The 22,769-nt window shown below is 34.0% G+C and overlaps 1 protein-coding gene across 4 annotated transcripts in view; it reads left to right on the top strand.

The window, feature by feature from the left end:
* LOC115218529 (1-phosphatidylinositol 4,5-bisphosphate phosphodiesterase delta-1) overlaps window positions 1-22,769 on the top strand; it is a 154,740-nt gene that overhangs the window by 99,750 nt on the left and 32,221 nt on the right. For 3 of the 4 annotated variants that reach the window (XM_029788399.2, XM_029788398.2, XM_036508374.1), the window contains 8 exons: window positions 3,148-3,214; window positions 4,418-4,511; window positions 7,751-7,868; window positions 11,446-11,531; window positions 12,777-12,897; window positions 14,258-14,343; window positions 16,057-16,130; window positions 19,376-19,459. In XM_029788399.2, coding sequence (XP_029644259.1) covers window positions 3,148-3,214; window positions 4,418-4,511; window positions 7,751-7,868; window positions 11,446-11,531; window positions 12,777-12,897; window positions 14,258-14,343; window positions 16,057-16,130; window positions 19,376-19,459 — 730 coding nt within the window. The remainder of the gene's footprint in view (window positions 1-3,147; window positions 3,215-4,417; window positions 4,512-7,750; window positions 7,869-11,445; window positions 11,532-12,776; window positions 12,898-14,257; window positions 14,344-16,056; window positions 16,131-19,375; window positions 19,460-22,769) is intronic. The other variant, XM_029788400.2, reaches the window with a different exon arrangement.

Genomic DNA, 22,769 nt, shown 5'->3' with positions numbered 1-22,769 from the left:
TGTAATTGAAGCCAACTAATTAAAATTAAATGAAAATAATGATAATGTTTAATTTTTAAAATCTTTTTCATCTAAATTTTAAACTAATTTAACTTGTGAAGGGTTTTTTTTTCTATTTATTTATTTGCTCTATTTTATATTTTTCTTTTGCTCTCAACGAAAATTACAAAGGTGATGGTTGTTATTCTATTTTGACACAAAAAGAACCACTATTCACTGTTGCTTTACATTTATTTTTTTTTTAATTCTTTTTTACCTATGCACACACATACACACACGAAAACACATTACTCTCTAATGTTTATAGAGTTAAATTTGTTTAAGGCAATTTAAAATATGTTGGTAATAAATGCTGTTAATCTTAAGTTAACTTGAAAAATTGTTTTATTTTTAACATCTTAGTTTGGAAAAATATTGATTTTTAAAAAAATTTTTTTATTTTTACACTTTTCAAATTCCTCCTCTTTCTCTCTCTCTCTCTCTCTCTCACACACACACACACACAGCAATATTTTTCTTTTTTTTTTCATTTAGTTCAATGAATATATTTTTTTCTTTCTGTAGTTTTTCTTTCAGTTCAATCAATAAATTCTCTGATAATATTAACATTTGATAAATTGTCAATAAAAGATATTTGATTTTCTTAAATTTTGATCCAAATAGCATACAGATATATAATTTTGTATGTTTTTGTACCACAGAATAAACAAAAGTCAGAATATGCTATCTATATATAATGTTGAAAAATGACACACGAGTTGATATGGATAAGGAAAATAAGACAAGGTAGAAAATGCTAAAATAATTTTATCATGAAATACATATTGTAATGGTTAGTACAGTTTCTGTATTTTTGAGTTTTTCAACGGAGGGTTAGACAAAGGTGGATATTAATTAAGAAGAAAAACAATTAAATCAATTTGTTTTTCTTAATTAATATCCACTTTTGTTTTAATCTGAGATGACAAAGTCAAAAAGACAGAAACTGTGCTAACCGTTACAAAATGTATTTCATGATAAAATTAGGATTTTCTACCTTGTCTTATTTTCCTGATATATATATATATATATATATATATATATATATATATATATACATACACACACACATACCAGAGTAAGTACATAAATGTGAAACAAGGTGGAGTAATATGCTTTATTTATAAAGCTGCAAAAACACCACAAAAACTGTTACTCAGTTTCACATTCCCATTCGTCAGACAGGAACATGAAACTCTGAGTAACAGATTTTGTGATGTTTTTGCAGTTTTATTGATAAAGTATATATATAATATATAAGTATTATGAGTGTGTATATATATATATGTAATACTTATATTTTTACATGAAGAAGGGTGATAGTGACTTTGAAGTTTCAGTTTGCTAGCCTTCATTACACTGTGGTACATTTGGATTCCTCTTGGCTTTACATAGTCTAACAGGCTAAAACTTCGAAGATACTGTCACTCTTCTTGCCAAAATATATGTATAAAAAAGTATTGAGTACTTTTCAGTTTGTTTTTATAATGACTCTACATAAAATAAGTTTTAAACACACACACACACACAAACATATGATGTGTGTGTATATGCCTGTAAGTGTTCATTCTCATGTTATTGATTGGTGCTCACTAGAGTGCAATTCTTTTTTTTACTAAGAGAGCATTCTGACTATCAATGCACCAGCTGGTAGAACTTCATGGTAACAAAACTGTCAATCAATGACATTAAACTGTACAGCAATACAAATATTGACAAAGAGAAAGATTAAATATTTTTTTTACAGTTGCTTGCTGTTTGAACTGCTATCCTTCATATACAGAACTGGCTGGTTTGTTAATAACCTATTAGTCAAACTATTAAATTACAAATGGTAGTGAGAGAACCTTTATGGGGGTTACATTGTTGCTTGATCTGCTAGAATTAATTGCCTAAAACTCTTCAAATAACATTGGGCCCTTTTTTTTAAAAAAGAAATGTCTCAGTTGGAAATGTTACACTAGTTACTCTATACTTAAAAAAAAAGATAAAGCGGTTATAATTGAAATACCATTGATGATTTCTGAAATGTGCTTATATATATATATATATATATGTGTGTGTGTGTGTATATGTACATATATATAATGTGTGTTGTGTGTGTGTATGTATGCCTTGTGAATGAAGTTGGTAGGCAAAAACTCTGTGAAAGCCCATCATGGTTAAATATATATATATGTGTGTGTGTGTTTGTGTTTATGTCTCAGCATCACTTGATGATTGGTGTTGTCTTTTTTCACATCCCCATAACTTAGGTGTTCGACAAAAATGATAGAATAAGTATTTGGGGTCAGTTTGTCTGACTAAACCCTTCAATGCAGTGCCCCAGTATGGCCACGGTTTATAGACTGAAACAAAGTAAAAGGAAGAAACCTGTTATATTTCAACTCGTAAAATTATACAGAGTGGTTTGTAGAAAATAATTTGGCATTTTAAGATTGATACTTCATCAGAAAGGTAAATTTTTTTCCCTCCATTGAAGGGTCAGTCCCAAAACTTCAGATGCCATTTCAATTTCATAATATACAAACTATTATCCAAACTTACCATTTTGCCACATAAATTTTGCTGATGATCATCATCAATAATTACCTAGGAGTGGCTGTGTGGTAAGTAGCTTGCTTACCAACCACATGGTTCCGGGTTCAGTCCCACTGCGTGGCATCTTGGGCAAGTGTCTTCTACTATAGCCTCAGGCTGACCAAAGCCTTGTGAGTGGATTTGGTAGACGGAAACTGAATGAAGCCCATCGTATATATGTATATATATGTATGTGCGTGTATGTTTTTGTGTCTGTGTTTGTCCCCCTAGCATTGCTTGACAACTGATGCTGGTGTGTTTATGTCCCCATCACTTAGCGGTTCAGCAAAAGAGACCAATAGAATAAGTACTGGGCTTACAAAGAATAAGTCCTGGGGTCGAGTTGCTCAATTAAAGGCAGTGCTCCAGCATGGCCACAGTCAACATGACTGAAACAAGTAAAAAGAGAGATAAAATATTTGATTTGAGAAAATATATATGAAATCTTCACATATTCCATTTTGTTTTGTGCTATTTTTGTTATTAATTGATCAGCTAATTAATCAATTTGTTTATTAAATTTGAAAGGTATGTGCGTGGTAAATCATACTTATCTTCAGGAGATCTCCTCAAATTTCTAAAGCAACAACAAAAGGTAAAATAAATTTCTTGGTTTATAATATAAATCTTTTCTGCACGGCTACACAAGAAAATGATAATATATTAACAATATTTATAATAATAATAATAATCCTTCCTACTGAAGGCACAAGGCCTGAAATTTGAGGGGGGGAGGCGAAGATTAGTCAATACATCAACTCCAGTGTTTCACTGGTACTTAATTTATCGACCACAAAAGGTTGAAAAGCAAAATTGACCTCAGCAGAAGTTGAACTCAAAACTAAAGATGGACAAAATACTGCTTAGTATTTTACCTTGTGTGCTAACGATTCTGCCAGCTTGCTGCCTTAATCATAATCATAATAATAATAATAATAACGATTTCAAATTTTGACACAAGGCCTGCAATTTTGAGGAGACGGGTCAAATGAATTGAGTGTACAAACGATGATGATGATGATGAAAGGAATCTCTACATAATAACATGTTTAGCCCAGTTCTAGTTTGAACCATTAAACCTAGAGACATTAGATAATATAATATTAGGTACAATGTTTCTGATGAAAAAAATAAAAATAAAGACAAACAGAATGGTAACAGCTAGACTAAATTAAGGCCAAGTTAAGTGATAAACAACCTACCCCAACTATATGAAGCAATGATAGAGTCTTCCTATAGTTGCTTGACAAGCTGGGAGTAGATGGAAAATTCCATCAAATCATACAGTCATGCCTGTACCTGGTATACTACAACTTTGCATAAGTGTTCTTAGTGCAACTCTGCATAAAGAGACTTACTACAATTCTACAAATTTCATTCAAAGATCATCATTGGGCAACTACAAATAAGCCTTCTTCAGCTCTACATATCTATGTATTGAGTATTTCCTTGGATAGTGGTCTTCCCAGCTTCACAATTGTGAATATCCATCCTAAAACTCTACAAAAAGAGAGCTATTGGAACCCTATGTATTGTCACTTATTATTACTCTATATACAAGAGAGTTCTTATTGCAACTCTTCATAATGAGACGTACTACAGCTCTAGATAAGGAAGCTTAGGATCAATGCATTTGAAGTATTGAGTTTATGTATTTAGTTTTGCTTTATATCTTCTGTGTGTTACAGCTTTCATTACATTAACCTGTCTAGGTATATATTTATGCACTGCATTACATTAATGTATAAATTTCATTACATTAACTAGAGTAGTTACATATATACAACTTTCATTACAGGAGAAAACTGTCACTGAAGATATGTGTAAAGAATGGATTAAAAAGTTTGAACCAGATCCTTGCTTTAAACAGCAAATAAGACTAAGCTTACTAGGTAAGTATTCTAATCTTTTGATCCATCATGTTAAATCACACTAGCTTGCAAGAAAAATGAAACTTTGAATTTGAAATAATTTTGTCTATCTAATTTGCAAGTCCATTGAAACTTACTCTTTATAAGGTGCACGGTACAAATAAACCTATCTTATGTGTCCTTTATATTTTAGATGGTTGATGTGACATGAATGAGATTTAGTTGCTATTTCTAACAAGAATAAGTACTAGGCTTACAAAGAATAAGTCCTGGGGTCGATTTACTTGATTAAAGGTGGTGCTCCAGCATGGCCACAGTCACATGACTGAAACAAGTAAAAGAGTAAAAAGAGTAAAGAGTAAATAATCATTACATTTGACTGAACAATTTGAATGCTAAAGGGTTAAATGGATGGATGAGATATCAATACCGTTCCAGTTCAGTGCTTGCAGGTGTGGTCATGTGGTGAATAAGTTTACTGCACAATTATCTGGTTTTGAGTTCTTTTCTGCTGTACAGCATCTTGGGCAGATGTCCTCTGTTGTAATCCCTGGTCAACCAAGATCTTTTGAGTAAAATTTAGTTGATGGAAACTATACAGAAACCCATCAAAGGAGTGTCTTGTTCTTGAGTGATAGACTTGATTCATTCTCCTGTTTAACACCACTATCTTCTGATCCTTGGGTGCCTTTAGTGGAGTTCTTTCTGCTGCAAGCATTTGTACCAGGTCTCCTGTCTGAGGAAAATTGGTTAAGTTATGGGGCCCATGAAAAAGAGCTTGGCTGTTGTATTTTCTCTCCTGACTAAGCCATAAAATCATTTTTTTTTAAATTCTTAGCCAGCATGGTTGTGTGGTTTAGAAGTTGCTTGGCAACCACATGGTTGCAAAATTGCAAGCTTCTTACCACACAGCTATGCCTGCACCTGTCTTCAAACAAAAAAAGAAAAAGAAAAGAAAAAATGACATTAAAAAATATTGTCCTGGATGACCTGTACCTTGAAAAATGCTGGAAATAGCTTTGATTGATGGTTGCTACTAAATCAAGAATCCTGCAACAGACCACCCTTCTGTTCTGAAAATGCTGTGATCTCAGTCATTTATACACCATGAAAACTGATATCCAAACTTATGAGTCCTTAGGGGGTCTAGGAAATGTTTTTAAATAATGTCTAGATGTACCTGGAATTCAACAATTACAACAATAACAATAACTTGACCTTTCACTTTTGTTTTTGATAATAGAGATAACTAAGTACCATTCACCTACATGAACCAAGTTTGTCGTGACTTGGACCAACAGATCTTCTGTCATTTTATCTTGACACATACAGCGACATCCAGCACATGTTATGACACACTAGCTCTTCATTCGTCTTATCCCCATCTCCCCAATCTTCTTACTATCGCTTTTTTGTTTGTTTTCTTTGTCTTATATTGTTATTTATTTCTGTTGTTGTTATTGTTTGAAAGTTGAATGTCTGTCAAAGCTGTATTTGCTGTGATATCATGCATGTGAGTACATATGTGCAGTTATATTCATTTGAGGGTGTACTGAAAGTTACTGGCTTTGGGGTCAAAGAAAATACAGGAGGATCAGTAGACTTTGGTGTTTGGGGATGCTTCAGAATATTCTGGGTGGGCACTAATAATGCTAAAGTGGAGTTTTGAAATAAGTGTGTCACTGTAAGTCAGAGGGTGCACCAATAGTGAGGATGGCATGCCTTGGGCAAGTGTCTTCTACTATAGTCTCAGGTAATAGTATATTCACACACTTATTGCAGCTGTCCTTTGTTTTTCTAAGCCCTGTAAAAGAACTCAGAAGGTTGGACCTCCAACCAGCCCTTTCACAATACCCTTAAAGCAAGGAACTTTTCAGCACATAAATTTATACATACTAACAGGCACATTCACAAGCATGCATATATCTATTTGCATATATGCATTCATAATTTTTTTTATTTTATTGATGTATGTGTTTGTACTTGCATAAATTGTATGTAAGTATAGATTATGTGCTAGTTTTGTATGTATAGGTGCAAGCATGGTTGTGAGGTGAAGAATTTCACTCCTCAGCTATGTGGTTTGGGGTTCAATCTCACTTTGCAGCACCTTGGGCAAATTTCTTCTATAATAGGCGCAGGAGTGGCTGTGTGGTAAGTAGCTTGTTTACCAACCACATGGTTCTGGGTTCAGTCCCACTGTGTGGCACCTTGGGTAAGTGTCTTCTTCTATAGCCTCGGGCCAACCAAAGCCTTGTGAGTGGATTTGGTAGACGGAAACTGAAAGAAGCCCATCGTATATATGTATATATATATATGTGTGTGTGTGTGCGTGTATGTTTGTGTGTCTGTGTTTGTCCCCTTAGCATTGCTTGACAACCGATGCTGGTGTGTTTATGTCCCCATCACTTAGCGGTTCAGCAAAAGAGACCGATAGAATAAGTACTGGGCTTACAAAGAATAAGTCCTGGGGTCGAGTTGCTCAATTAAAGGCAGTGCTCCAGCATGGCCGCAGTCAAATGACTGAAACAAGTAAAAGAGAAAGAGAATAGCCTAAGGTGAAGTTGTTGTTGTACACCTAAGCACTATATACAATAAGGTAAGTAAATATGTTACAAGAAATGTGAGATTTGAATATTTAAAGCAGAGACTTGAAATATTAAGGCAGGGGATTTCTTTATGAGGAAAGATTTCCAACATTGAAGACTGGAATATCATTGATCATATAAAGATCTGCTCAATCAGAGTTGACCTTATGTTAAGGTCACTCTTTATCCCAGTTTTCCTCAGACTAACCCTGGATCTATTATTTAAACTTCCTGTTTTAAAATGATCTCAATTAAAACCTGCCATCAAATATTCATGTTAATTTATGTTTCAAACACAGCTCAATAACGAGTTATTTTAGTAAATTCTTCATTATCTTCAAAATTAATAAAAATAAAGGCAGTGTATTTTTGCTTAACCCTTTGGCATTTAAACTGGCCATATCCAGCCAAAATATTCTTCCGTTTTTTTATGTTCAAACTGGTCAGATCTAGCCTCTCACACCAACCCTCATTATCATTCTAAAAATTAAGTAAGCTCATCGAACTTTCAAAGCTGCAAGACAATGCAAGATTAATTTAAAACAATGTAAATAAACAAGCATTTTGACAAAATATTGTGAATGCTAAAGGGTTAAACAATGTCAATAAATACAATTTTCTAATAAATTAGTTTTGTTTCATAAATTTTTATTTATTCATTTTGTTTTACAGGCTTCCAGTTGTTTCTTGCCTCTCCAGAACAGTCCATATTTAACCCTGCATGTTTACAGGTTTATCAGGATATGAAGCAACCAATGATTAATTATTTCATAAACTCCTCCCACAATACGTAAGTTTTGAAAAACTACAGTTTAACTCTATTTTTGTGCTAAATAGAGAGTGAGAAGAGTGGAAAGAAGGATAGTCTGTGAGCCTTGCAAATGGAGGGGGGGCAGTGTTCATGGACCTTGAAAGTCATCACAGACTGTTGTAAGATTTATGTGGTTCTCCCATCGTCATGATCATTTTTTTTAGTGTCTACTTTTCCTTACTAGCTGGGGTCAGATCGAATTTGTTGAGACAGATTTTCTTCAACGGAATATCTTTCTTGTTGCCAACCCTCACTTGTTCCTAAGCAAGGTAATAGTTCTCCATGGCCAGATGTGTTTATATGAAAGATTAGAAATAAAGGACACTGTATGACTATGACTCATGTTTGCAACTATTACATGGTATCAAAACATGAAGACACTAACACACACACACACACTCATTTATGATGGGCTTCTTTCAGTTTCTTATTTCTTTACTGCCCACAAGGGGCTACACACAGAGGGGACAAACAAGGACAGACAAACAGATTAAGTCGATTATATCGACCCCCAGGGCGTAACTGGTACTTATTTAATTGACTCCGAAAGGATGAAAGGCAAAGTTGACCTCAGCGGAATTTGAACTCATAATATAGCAGCAGGTGAAATACCGCTAAGCATTTCACCTGGCATGCTAACGTTTCTGCCAGTTCACCGCCTTACTGTTTCTGTCTACCTAATCTACTTACAAGGCTTTGGTTGGCCCAGGGCTCTAGTAGAAAACATTGTATAGAGTTACCTAATCTTATTGCAAGTCAAAAGGTCTAAGGATTCCCCTCTAATGTCTAGTACTGAATGGATGTGGGATAATGCCAAGACATGAAGTGATATGTTGTACAGCAGACCTGGTTTATTTATACATCATGATTTAAAATGTTGAAAATGATGGAGAGCTGGAAACTAATGGTTCAGTGTTGATCTCTCATAGATATCCCTTTGAGAGATGATACATGGCAGGCTAACTTGCTCCTTACCTACATAGACGGTTTTAAACTGGTTATGGGACTTTCTCCACACATACACTATGCTCTTTCTATCATAGAAACACTACACGTGTTGAAGGAAATATCTTTGATAATAGTTCTCAGTCAGAGCTGACCCAGTGCTAAACGGTAAAAATAATAACAACAACATTGTTTTTGTTTGATTTCTTTTTTTAATTGTATTACATGTCATTGCCGAGGAAATTGGAGTGTTTAAAACTTGCTTTGTCATTTTACACTAACAGACAGTTGTGACACAACAATTCTTTTATTAGAACAAGTATGGAGAGGACAATTACAGTGTAATTACAGGGTGATAATGTCCATTTTGTTGTTGATATCAAATTGTACAGTTCAACCTATTCAAATACTTCATTAAATATTTACTCAATTAAACTATAATTTCTATTTCCTCATCTTCAGACTTAACCATCTCATTATAGCAAAGAGGTGTGTATGGAGAGAAAGTCCCGTAACTATTTGCAAACTGTCTTTATGGCTGGTTTTATTCTCTCACAAAGCTAAATCCATGACAGAATTTGAAATCAGTAAATAATTAACCTCCTCTGCCTCCTCCCCTCTTCTTCCTTCTCCCCTCCCCATCTCCATATTCCTTCCTTCTCCCTCTTCCCTCTCCTCCCCTCCTACTCTCCTACCTCCCGTTATCCTTTCTCTCCTTTCGCCTCTCTCACTTTGTAATAGTTATTCCAGCTCTGCATCTTGAGTTCAATTCCTGCATTCAGTCAACCTTGCCTTTCATCCTGCCAGGGTTAATAAATAAAGTACCAGTCAAGGGCAGTGGATTGGTGGAATCATTAGAACGTCAGCATTAGTTCCATTTGTTTGCATTTAGGGTTCAAATCTTGCTGTGGCCTACATGGATAAGAGACACAATCCTTTGACTGGCTTCACACCATCAACTGGCCCTCGTGGTGATAGTGGTGGTGGGGGTGTGGCTTCAGCATTTGGGCTAGACCTCCTGTTTGAGAATAACTATCCAGTCAGTCTCACATCCCTGAGGAAGATCAGAAACATTACCCCTGCTTCTGATTAAGCAAAAAAAAAAAAAGTTTGTTACTAACATACTTGGTGTAATAAACTAGGAAATTTTAATTAAATTTACACTTTCAATGATGAAAAACAAAAGTAACCTAATTGATTAATTAAGTCCAGTAATGAAAGGCAAAGGTAACAACCTTGAAATTTAAATTAATTTATTAAATAATTAAAGTATAGAGGGGAATGAATCCGATTTTTGATAATATGGTGTTTCAGTCTTATTAGCCTTTATCAGTACAGAGTAGTTTAACTGTTTGCAAATCTTGGACTGACTAGAAAAACTATAAGTTTTTACATGAATTAACACTGACCAGTATGTTTTGTATAAAAGTTCAGTTGAACTGTTATACAAATCTTCAAATTGGTGCCTGAGCATGTCTGCAGTTCAGTGACTAAAAGAAGTACCATATTTTCTGGCATACAAGTCAGCATAGGTGCAGGTGTGGTTATGTGGTAAGATGCTTGCTTCCCAACCATATGGTTCTGAGTTCAGTCTCACTACATGGTACCTTTGACAAATGTTTTTTACTATAGCCTTGAGCTGACCAAATCCTTGTGAGTGGATTTGGTAAATGGAGACCAAATAAAAAACAAATCCTAAACGTGTGTGGTGTGCATGCATGTGTTTGTCTTTGTGTCTGTGTTTGTCCGCCACCACTGCTTGACAACAGGTGTCGGTGTGTCTACATCGCTGTAACTTAGCAGTTTGGCAAAAGAGGCCAATGGAATAAGTACCAGGCTTGAAATAAATAAGTACTGGGTGTGATTCACTTGATTAAAAATTCTTCAATGTGGGACATGGCCACGGTATAATGACTGAATCAAGTAAGTATATAATGTAAACATGTAATGTAAGCATTCAAACATCATTACTATTGTTCCAAATTCTTCTGCATTTCACATGGAATTTTTGAGCTTCCATAGTCATCTTGGTGCATGAGTTGACCTACCTTTTGCAGTTGTAAATTTTAGACTGAAACATTCATCTTGTATGCTGGAAAAAACAGCAAAAGAAGAAATAAAAGAAAAATCAGATTTTAAGTTATTTCTGTTACCATTTCTTACTATACTTTGATCAACCAATGAGAACACCACTACATAGCCATTCAACCAGCTAGAAACCTCGACCAAATTTCCTTCAAATTACACATCAATGTCTTAAAAAGAAAGAAGGTTACAGTGGAAAATATAACCCTAGATATACAATAGGACTGATTGGTGTCAACTGGAATGTCTTTGGTGATGGGTTTTCTTGATGTTCAACAGGTACTTATTTTATTATCTCCTAAAGGCAAAGTCAGCCATGGCAGAATTTGAACTCCTATCATAAAGACAGATGAAATGTCACTATTTTACCTGGTATGCTAACAATTCTGCCAACTAAATCATCTAGCTCTCAATAAAAATTATTGATTTGTTTATTCCTTCACCTGTTATTCAGTATATATAACCCATGCTAGCATGGAAAGCAGACGTTAAACGATGATGATGATATATAATTCTATTTTTCCAGTTATTTGCTTGAAGATCAACTCCATGGCCCAAGCAGTGTGGAGGCCTATATCAGAGCTTTACAAAAAGGTTGCCGCTGTGTTGAGTGTAAGTTCACCTTTTCTCTATTTATTTATTTTTCAGCCTTTTGCTGGGTGTAGACATAGTTATATGGTTAAGATGCTTGCTCACTTTGCAGTCATGTGGTTTTGGGTTCAGTCATATTGTATGCTGCTACCTCAGGGAAGTGTCTTGTATCATAAACCCCAGGCCAATAAGGGTCATGTGGGTGAATTTGGTAAACAAAAGCTGTGTGAAAGACTGTCATATATATGGGTGTGTGTGTGACCGCATGTGTATCGTTAGCGATTTTCTTTCTCTGAATTCCCTTCCTTGGACCTTTCCTTTTTCTATGTTTCTGATGAAGAGCTCCACTCGAAACGTTAAATCCTCCTTCTTTCCTTTCCTGAGCGTCCAATAACACTATACTTGTTCCATGCCCTCGAGTTGTTGTGTTTTCTTTTTGTTCATGTTTGGATTAACTATGTATATATATATATATATATGTATGTATGTATTTATAATGTGTGTGTGTATGTCTTGGATTTTTTTAATCCCATCACCACCACCAGTTGACAACCAGTGTTGGTTTGTTTATATCTCCATAACTTAGTTCTTCGACAAAAGACAAAAGACACCTAACAATCAGATTTTAAAATAAGTCCTGGGGCTGATTTGTTAGATTAAGGACTTCAAGGCAATGCCCCAGCATGGCCACAGTCCTGTGACTGAAACAAGTAAATGATAAATTCCATCTTGGTATGAAGATGCATGGCCTGATGGTTAGAATGTTCAGCTTATTCTCATAAGGTTGTGTGTTCAATTCTTAGAGTGGGGTAGTGCACTGACACACACACAGACAGATAGATATAGATAGAGGCTGTTTGTTATGGCTGATCAGAGAGTGACAATTGGTTTTGCACCTATAAAACATTTGATTGGCCAGAAATACATAAGTGGAGGGAAGAATTCCTCCCCCCAGTTGTAGAGAGGTTATGTATCTCCAGCCAACAAGTCTCATGAGTCACCTATACAGCTAAGTGCTTTATAGGTGTGAAACTGATGGTTACTCTCTGATCAACCATAACAGACAACTTCTAAATATTACTGCTCTAATGTTTTAGAGTGTGCATCTTTTCAGTTATGTGAACTACTAACTTGTGTGTGTGTGTGAATTATATGTTAAAATCCTGTAATGTTTAGCGATAATCATATTACCATATCTTACCATTTTTATGTCTTGTTTTTTTAATTTTATTTATTGTTTTTATTTAATTTTTTTAACCCATGCAGTGGATTGTTGGGATGGAAATGATGATGAACCAGTTATTTATCATGGACATACACTTACCTCGAAGATTCAACTGGATAAAGTTCTAATTGCCATTAAAGAATATTCCTTCAAAACTTCTCCGTGAGTCATAGAAATGTCTATTTTGAACAAGAGTTGACGTTTTTATTTGCAATTTCACTTGTTTAGAATGTTATGAACATTTGGGGATGAGAGAAGAATGTGAACCTCTGTGTTTGGTTGCTATTAGAGACATGTTAATTAAAAAAGGTGGGGAAAATCAAATAATGAAACTGAGGTCATTCATTTTAGGTTTTTACCAGTCAATTGAATGCTAAACACAAACGTGTGTGTGTGTGTGTTTATGTGCACAAGTATATTTGTAATTGTGCATCCACACACATGCATATACATGTTTGTGTGTGTGTGTGTGTGTATAAGGTTAGTCCACATTAATACATAATCCTTATGAGTCCCTGATTTCCCTGGCACATGTATATATATATTCCTCTTTGGATGGGACACTAGTGTGTTGCAAAATTACTCATTTTTACCAGCTGGGTGGACTGAAAGAAAATAAAATGAAGTGTTTTGCTCAAGAACACAACACATCACTCTGTCCAGGAATCGAAACCACAATCTTATGATCATGAGTCCAACACCTTAACCACTAAGCCATGCACCTCCATACACATCTCTCTCTCTATATATATATATTTATATCTATCTATCTATATATATATATCTATATGTGTATGTATGTATATATATATATATATATATACACACACACGCATGCATGCACAAATCCTGTGTTAAACCCCAATCAGTGTGTCAGTGGGTTGTGGATGTGATGTGTGCAGTAGTGAACAAGTGAGCAAGAAATTCCATGAGCAGTACAGAGTACCAATTATCAACATTTCTTCTAAATATATTACATATTTAATGGATTTCACTAACTGTCTGGTGCAAAAACACAACATGCCATCCAGTGTGGGAATCAAAACCATGATCTTGTGATTGTGAGTGCAACACCATAATCTCTAAGCTACTGGTTCTCAATTAAGGTCCACATGGCCCTTGGGAGTACATATAAAATTTTCTCTGTTTCAAATTTATCTGCAATAAATTGGTTTTATTTCTACAATACACAAAATATTTTAATATTTTTTTAAAATACAATTCCTAATGATATTTGATTATAAAAAGATATGATTTTTTAAACATCAAATGGTGAAAAGGGTCCATCTGAGTAAAATGGGAATCAAAGGGGTCCATAGGCCAAAAAATGGTTGAGAAACATTGCTCTAGACCAATGTGCCTTCAAGCATTTGAGCAAAGACTTGCATAATCAAAACCAACCTGGTGGTTATGCAACAGTAACAACCATTAGTATTTTAATAATCCATGTAAATCCAATATAATGTGAAGTGAAATCAGTTAATCTACTGGCATAATTAATCCTGTTATATCTCTGTTTCAGTTACCCAGTAATCTTGTCTATTGAGAATCACTGTTCCCTCACACAACAGAAAGTCATGGCACATCAAATAAAAACCATTCTTGGAAGTATCCTTTTGCCAAACTTGTTTTCAACAAGCAACTAATATATTATAATGTATTGTATTTTATTCTACTTTACTTCTTCCTGTCCTATGGCATTGCATTCTTCTACTTCTTCTTCATTTCATCTTCTTTTTGTTCATCTTTCTTCCCGTCTTCATTCTCTTCATTCTCCATCTCTTTTCTCCTCTTTCTTTCTTCTCCTCCCTTCATCTTACAATCTGCCTCTTTCCCATCCTCTTCCACCCCCTCCTTCTTCCAGATTCTTCTCCTCAATCTCCTCACATGATCTGTTGGTCAATGATTCACAAAATCACTTGAGAATCAGACTAAATGCCTTGCAGTATTTAGTTATGGCCCTTTATATTTTGAGTTCAAATCCCACCGAGAATAAACTTTTTATCAACCTTGGTGGGGAAAAGCTTAGTACAAGTCAAGTACTGAAGTGTATATAACCAATTATCCTCTTCTCTCAAATTTCAGGATTTGTGCCTAGCTTGCATGGACTAAATTTCCTGTTGCCAGACCTCTGGTATGTGGATATTAAGATTTATATCTTTTGTCCTGCATAGGAATTCTAATCTTGGTGAGAGTGATACTTGTTTATAGAGGTTTTGTTGCTTATATTAGAAACAATATCCACCAATGAATAACCAGCCCCTCATAGTTACCCTGACCTCTATTATTGAAAAAAGTTATTATGAAGAGTTAGGAATCTTACATGTGAATTTTTTTTTTTTTTGGTACTTAAGAGAGTGACTCTTTTTAATGTCCCCAATGACCCAGCAATGTTCTGTTTGTTTGCAAGGTTTACAACAAGAGCATTTCAGTTCCAGCTGGAACTGCTTTGTACCAGAATTGTCTCTGGTTCTTGATTCTATGAGAAAGGTCCAGCCCAGCTAACTTCAAACAGGAACTATGTAGATAACAAGTCCTCATTGAAAGTAGGAGCAAGCAACCCCTGCTCATAAAAAAACTAATATGCTACTTGAACTATCAAAAAACTAGTTTGATGTTCAGTACAGCATGAAGTGTAATTTTTAAATAATAATAATAATTGTGTACAGTGCTCAGGTGCACTACAACTCATCTAAAGTGTATATATAATCAGGTGTAGTTTCGACGGATTTCGGGAAGCATGAGGGCCTTAAAGGATGCAGTGTCATGGCAGTCAACAACTGATGCAGGCAGTTTATTCCACGCTTCAGCAACCCTGAGCGTGAAAAAATCTTTCCGAAAGTCATGGGAGCTGTGCTGTTTTCTGACTTTGTAGGCATGTCCACGTGTGTTAGACACATGGAAATCAAAAAGGTGTTCAGTGTTGTTGTTGGTGAGGTGGTTGATAACCTTGTGGGTGTTTACCAAGTCCGTCGCCAGACGCCGGAGCTTCAGTGAATCCATGCCCAGGGAAACAAGGCGCTCAGAATATGGTAGGTGTCTGATGAATTGCAGGAAAATATACAATTAATAAGTCTTATTTTTGCTTATTGTGCTAAATTGTGACAAGAAGAAACCATTCCATTGTCCTTTTTTTTTTCGGTAATCATTACATGAAGATGAAACTTTTAGTGGTGTCCCAACAATAAAGAATCTCAGGCCATTACAGTTTTAGAATTCTTTTTCTTACTTTTGATTTAATTACTTTTTTGCTTATCCAGTTTGTTAATTTCTCTTTCTATATATCATAATGATAATAATTCTTTAACTGCTGTCAAACAGATAATCTTTACATTCATGATGACAATGCCCCATGTCCATCGCCACATGATCTAATGAACAAGATTCTTCTAAAGGTAAAACATAATCTAAAATATAATTTCAGTATTTTAAAACATCAAAGTCAGGCAATTTTTAAAGAGTTGTTTTGGTCGTTGCAAGAAACATACGCAACACTCAATGGTTCATTGTTTTCTCAGAAAGATTTCATAAGACAAAAAAAAGAAGAAAAAGAAAATATATTTCACCCCTCATCTTCTGGCATAAAGTTACTGCTTTGAGGTTCGTAGTCATGCAGATTGTGTGGTGGTATCCATAGTGTTGGTGGCATGGAAAAAAGCATCCAATATATGTAAGTGGTTGGTATTAGAAAGGGCATCTGGCCATAGAAACCACGCCAAAGCAGACACTGAAGCACAATGCAGGTTTTGGGACCATTAGGTCCTGTCAAGCAGTCAAGCCCATGACAGCATGGGACATAGGGATTAAATGATGATGATAATGGTTATAAAAACGACAATGTTTGCAATTAACATTCAGAAAAATTGCAGGATTAATATAAAATCTAAATTATGTTCTTTAATTAGAAATTTCAGTTTAGCTTATTCCGTAGTGTTATTGAGACATGAACTTTGATATTTACTATTTTATGAAGGACATATAGATTAAGTTATATTGGAGGTTGTTTGCCATTATCATCACACTTTTACTGTTGCTTCGCCATCTAACAGAACACACAGTAACCTCCAGAGGAAATAATGTAATAGTTTTTATAATGGGTTTATTTGTTGCGTTAGTTATGTTATGTGTATGAGATAAAGAATAGGTCAAATCTAGCAGGATGAAGATACATGATAAAAGACAAATGGCAGAACAGTAAACTGGTTATTTGTGCTATTTATAGGTCTTGCAATTACATTAAGGAAAAATCCAATTTCTGTTCAACTTCAGCTTTCAGTGGTTTTCAAAGGTTCTTTTGTATCAACAATCTTTATTTTTTTTTTTTTTTTGCTGTGTGTGAAAATCATGCAAATATAACAAAGTTGTGAAGGAAAGATGAAACAAACAAACAAATAACACATAGTGTCCAACAAGTAAAACATAACTGAAAAAGGTGCAAAAAATACAAAGCGAAAAAAATAATAATGGAAGAAGTTTACAAAGGAAATAGAGATTTGCAAATGGAAGGAACAGAACAGAATTTAGTGTTTCAGATGAAGAAAAAGTAATAAGAGAAGCAAAAGAAAAATATACTGAATTTGTAAACATTTGTAAACATGGCAAATTTAGTGTATGTATTTTATAGAAATATGTGTGGTAACCAAAGGTTTAGTTGATTTCTATTGAAATATTACCTCACTACTTCATAGTTGTATTCTTTGTAATGATGACTAAATTTGTAAAAGCATGTTGTTCCTGATATTGTTGTCTTGTCAGCAAAAAGATTTTGTTGTTGCTTGAATATTTTAACAAATAAAGTGCAAAGAAATTGAGTAAAATAAATGTGATATGCTGCTTTAATTAGAACACAATCATATTAGAAGCTAATCAGTAGTGTACTAACATTAATAGTCATTAGTTTACTAATATCCTCTGTTACTGCTTGAATGTTGGCATAGACCGGCATGGTGGAACTGTGATGGATTCTTGATGTGCACTGAGAACACTTTGACCACATGTAAGATTAAAGTGTTTTACTACAACTACTCAGTGTCCGAGTTAAAGTGATTATCAGAGCTTGTTAGGTTGATAATGTGCTGGCTACTAACTAAAGCACCAGCACTTTCTATTCCACCATCCACCACTTGTACCTGCACTATATCACTGCCAATGGCACTTAACTCTACTAACTTTGTCTACATAGCTGTAAATAGTAACTATAGTGAAATACACTTTACTACTTATTGAAAGCAGTGTATGAATCATATTTAACTATTAAATGTTCCATTAGCTTACAGCACTGAGCTGAAATCCTCCTGTGGACCTTGAGAAGATAAATGTATCCACACTTTAATCCCCTGCGTTGCTATATTTCCTGTTTATTTCAATTAATTTTGAAAATAATGAAGAATTTAGTCAAAATAACTTGGTCATTATAAAGTTAGTGTTTGGAACATAACTTAGAATTTTAGCAGGATGTTTTAACTTGCCTCACTTTAAAATAATAAATAAGTCTGTATCATAGGACCAGGGACATTCACAGACAAGTTGGTAGCAAGAGTTAAACTACTACTACTACTATATGAAGATGAAGAATTCTATATTATCCTGTGTCATCTGAGTTTTAATATCTACCTTTTACTATCAGAATTATTTCACAGATTGAATTTCAACTTTTTTTGTTTAATAATTGGTCTAATTTGGAATGGCAGTAGGCATAGACCTTTTTGACTTTTTTTACTCATAGACTCAGAGGACAGAGGCAGTATTAGTGAAGAGTGGAAAAATATAGGCAAAGCAGCAATTATATACTACAACCACTGTGGAGAAGAAAGATAAAAGAAAAATATTTTATGGGACCTAATTGACAGAAATAGAGGAGTGGGAGGAGAAGGATAGATGAGTGTGAGATGAGTAGTGAGATGACACTGTCTGCAAAGGGAGGAAAACAAACTACAATAATTATTGTAGTATAACAATAGAATAAATGACATAGATTAATGAGTGAAACTTCTTAGAGGCTTTTAATTTTCTAGTTAGTTTTAGAATTTTTATTTATAATCAATATATTTCTAATTCAATACCTTCATTTTCTTTAGTTAAATTTCTCCTTACCCACCCTCCCTGTAAGATTTTTTTTTACGCTATAATATATACTTATTTACTTTTTTCAGGAGTATACTTGCCTAGCAAGTGACTTGGTCTGAGACTGTGTTGAAACTAAAACAATTACACCATGGAAGACATATTTTAGTCATTCAAAAACACAAAAAACTGAGCAGTTAACTTAAACATTCATCATTTGGTGCAATGTTCTGACAACAAGTAGTAAATGTTTATGTAAAGTTAACAGCTTTTGTAAAGCATTTTTGAATGGCTAACGTGTATTCCATGCTGTAATGTATATATTTATTTCTTCCTTAAAAGCATATTTAAAAAAACAAAAATGTTACTGATTCAATATTTTTTTCAGCCAATATTTATCTCTCTCAATTTTCAATATATAAAAATCAAAAAAAAAAAATCAATCAAATTCTTCACTCCAAACTTTACACTCTCAAAAAAATAACTAAATCATTACTGTTCTTAAATTATTTTCTCAAAAATCCAACCAAATTTGAATTTATTTGATCGTTTATCTACATTGTTACCATGTTTACTGATGTCGGATGAAGTGTTACCATCAATCCCTTACCGTAAGAGGATCAAGGATCTTATCCGTAATGGGATTCCTACCATTGGCCAGGTAGGTCATCCTCCTTTTGTCACCTGATAAACAAGGAACTCTCTTATCTTGGTTTGGCTACACCAAAATCTTCTTTAATTTCTTACTGCTTCATAAGCATTGGGTTATGGTAATGGTTCAGAGACATTGACACCTTATGTCAGAGGTCATGTTTTAAACAAATTAAAAATTAAAAACCTAAAACAATAAAAATAATTACATATTATTCTGAGGTTTTGGTCAATACTTAAGTTTTACGTACTGTGGTATTTATATCTGCAATTTGTAAGATTGCTAATGTGAAACCCAAGTAATGCCCAAGACCTCAGGTTGGACAAATATATGAATAGACTCTACACCATGTTTTGTGTGCTATATATGTATGTACAAAATAGATCATTGAGTACAGCAGTTGTACAAGCCAGCAAAATCTAATGATAATGAATTCAAAGACGTTGAACTCAAAGAGTGCTTTTAAAACTATTAGTAATATGAGCTGACATGTTACTAATTAAAAAAAAGTGTTTTTTTTTAATATTTTGATTTAAAGTTTCATGACATAAATTTCCCTGACGTCATCAAATTGCTTTATCATTGCATGGTGTATTTTTTCATGTCTCATCTTTTTTTTTCGCTCAAACATTTTTTTCTCCCCAATTCATTTGATCATTTCTTCAAACAAGTAAAAGAAGTATACTGAACTTTTGACAAAATTCTCTGCAACATTTGACCATTTCCTTGCTTATATATTTTTTATAACACACCAACCCGTCAACCAACCAACATTTCATTCCTTGTTTACCCTTACTCTTAAAATTTCTTATTTTAGCTTGATCTACTTCCTAATTAACCTTTGTCACTTCTTCATCCTCAGTCATTCTCCTCTACAATTCATCTTCATCATCCAACCGTCTACTCCTACTGTAGAGCATAGCCATTTACTTCAGCCTTCTCATAATTCAACACAGCTATTTAGTCTCAGTTCAATCCAATCATTTTACCCATAGTTCAACCCAGATAGTGACTCCCACCTTTGTTCAACTTAACCATTTATTTACCCGCTACACTTCATTTATGTTCAGTAAGCTTTACAATTTATTTACCCAACAGTCTCCATATTTTCACTCTTATAGCATTTCTTGAAATATATTTTGTGCATTTTCTACATTTCAGTGTCACAGTTTCAAAAAGTTTCTTCCCTCTATTCTGGGAGTACCTTTGCCTCCAATAAATAGCAATACTATTGCACTATTACACAATAGTATCTTTCTTCTATTTAGTGATAATATCATGTCACCACTCTATGAATGTACCTTACCTGTCGTCTTTGCCGTTAGAGTACCTGTCAAGGTATATATTTCTTTTAATTTGTTATTTCCAGCAGTCTCCAAAGGGATAAGCTTTCATCCATGACAAAAGTGCATCTCTGCCAGACACAAATGTCAATCATATTAGCAGCAGAATCATCAATGTCTATCTAAAAATTACTCTTGAGGTCTTAGTATCTTATCCACTTGTCATTTCTTTTCAAAATTAATATTTTAAGAGATCCACCTTCACACCTCATCACTACTATATCTTTATCCCTTCCCAGTTCCACACCCACCATCTCTTCTAAAATGTCATGTAGTTCCTTTACAGTAAGAAACCTATTCTACTCTGGTCCTTTTCTCCCATACTTTACTCTTCTTTAGTCTTCATCTCCTAGCATAAATTTAACCTTCCCATGGGGTTTGTAGTCTGGTAAGCTGCATGGTGGCTTCACTAGTGCTGGAAGCACACACAAAAAAAAAAAGCACCGAATATATGCTGTAAAGTGATTGACTTTAAGAAAGGCGTCCAGCCATTGAGACCATGCCAAAGTAGATACTGGAACATAATGCAGTCTTTGGGTCCATCAGATCCTGTCAAACAGTCCAACCTATGTCAATATAGAACATGGTCATTAAATGATAACGATTATAATGAATATAATAATTCACTGTTTCAGAGGAATTATTTTCAAATAGCTCATAATTTTAATGATTCTGCTTTTTCACTCATCTTCAACACACAAAAATCAAAACATTCTGGAATGATTTAACAGAATTTAATGTTCAACAAATATTTTAACTTCTAAAATTTCTTGAGATTTCATGACAAATTTTAGTTTCTAGGAACCATAAGATATTTCTTTAATACAACTTGTTTTGGGAAACATTTTTTTATTCCTTAGTTTATTTTTGTTTATTTTTTTTTTATTGGCATAAGCTACAAAATGTCTTGAACCTACTTCCATTTCCTTTGCAAAGATTTCTGTAGAATCTATAGTTTTTTTCTTTCTGGAGCACTGCACTATGTTGCGATGTATCATAGCTTTAATATATTATACACAATGTCTAGAAATAGTTTGTTATACTCATTGACCTGTATACAACTAAGTGATTCTTTAGATTTATACATTTGTATTGAAATATATGTTACTTTGTCATTAGCAGGTGATCTTTTTACATGCTAGCCATTCAACTGTAAAATTAGTGCTGCATGCATACATAATACATACTTAAATACAAACATGCATACAAATATAGAAATGTATATTGACATACGTATACTATTTGTTTTTATGTCGAGTTATAATAATACAAATTTAACATTAAACTGAAGGGTTACTCAATACTTTTTGTAGAGTACATGTTCAACTTTTATAAGCAAAGTGATGACAGTGACTCCGTTTCATCTTGATAGCCTTTGTCGGACAGTCTGATGAAAGCTTGAAGGCTGTCACAGTCCTCTTCTTGGAAAAGTTATAATTAATTAATTCATTCATTCATACATACATACATACATACATCCATACTCACTCTGTAGCTGAAGCTAGAGTAGCAATGTACTTTCAGTGGTCACGTGATTCTGTGGATGAAGTAGATACAAAATCAAAACTACAGCCTTATGGCTAAGATCAATATCAAATATTAAACCCAAATTCTGTCAACTTCAGAAAGCAGCTGAAACATCTTATATACAAAAGATAAACAAAAGATCATCTGGTAGCAAAATTTGTCTGGAGATCCTGCTCCTGTACTTTGTGTTTCACTCCTAGGGTTCAGTAAAATAAGAACTAGTGATGTATATGATGTTAGTTTATTTGAGCAAGGTGACTTCTTATCTGTTTGACTATGTTTGTAGGTTATGGATTAATGTTTATTAAAGAAGTGGGTTTCCTTTGTTTATTTGTTTTAGTTAGATAACCTGAAGCAAGTGAAGTTGTTGTCTAGTTCTAGTCCAGTCATTATTGAATAGGTTTATGATCAAAGTGAAGGCATGACTGTATGGTTAAGATGCTTACTCT

The sequence above is a fragment of the Octopus sinensis genome, linkage group LG13 (genome assembly GCF_006345805.1).
Source record: "Octopus sinensis linkage group LG13, ASM634580v1, whole genome shotgun sequence".
In the NCBI taxonomy this organism is placed as follows: Eukaryota; Metazoa; Mollusca; class Cephalopoda; order Octopoda; family Octopodidae; genus Octopus; species Octopus sinensis.
The sequence above is the reverse complement of the archived record's forward strand: the minus strand, read 5'-3'. Positions and strand labels throughout refer to the sequence as shown.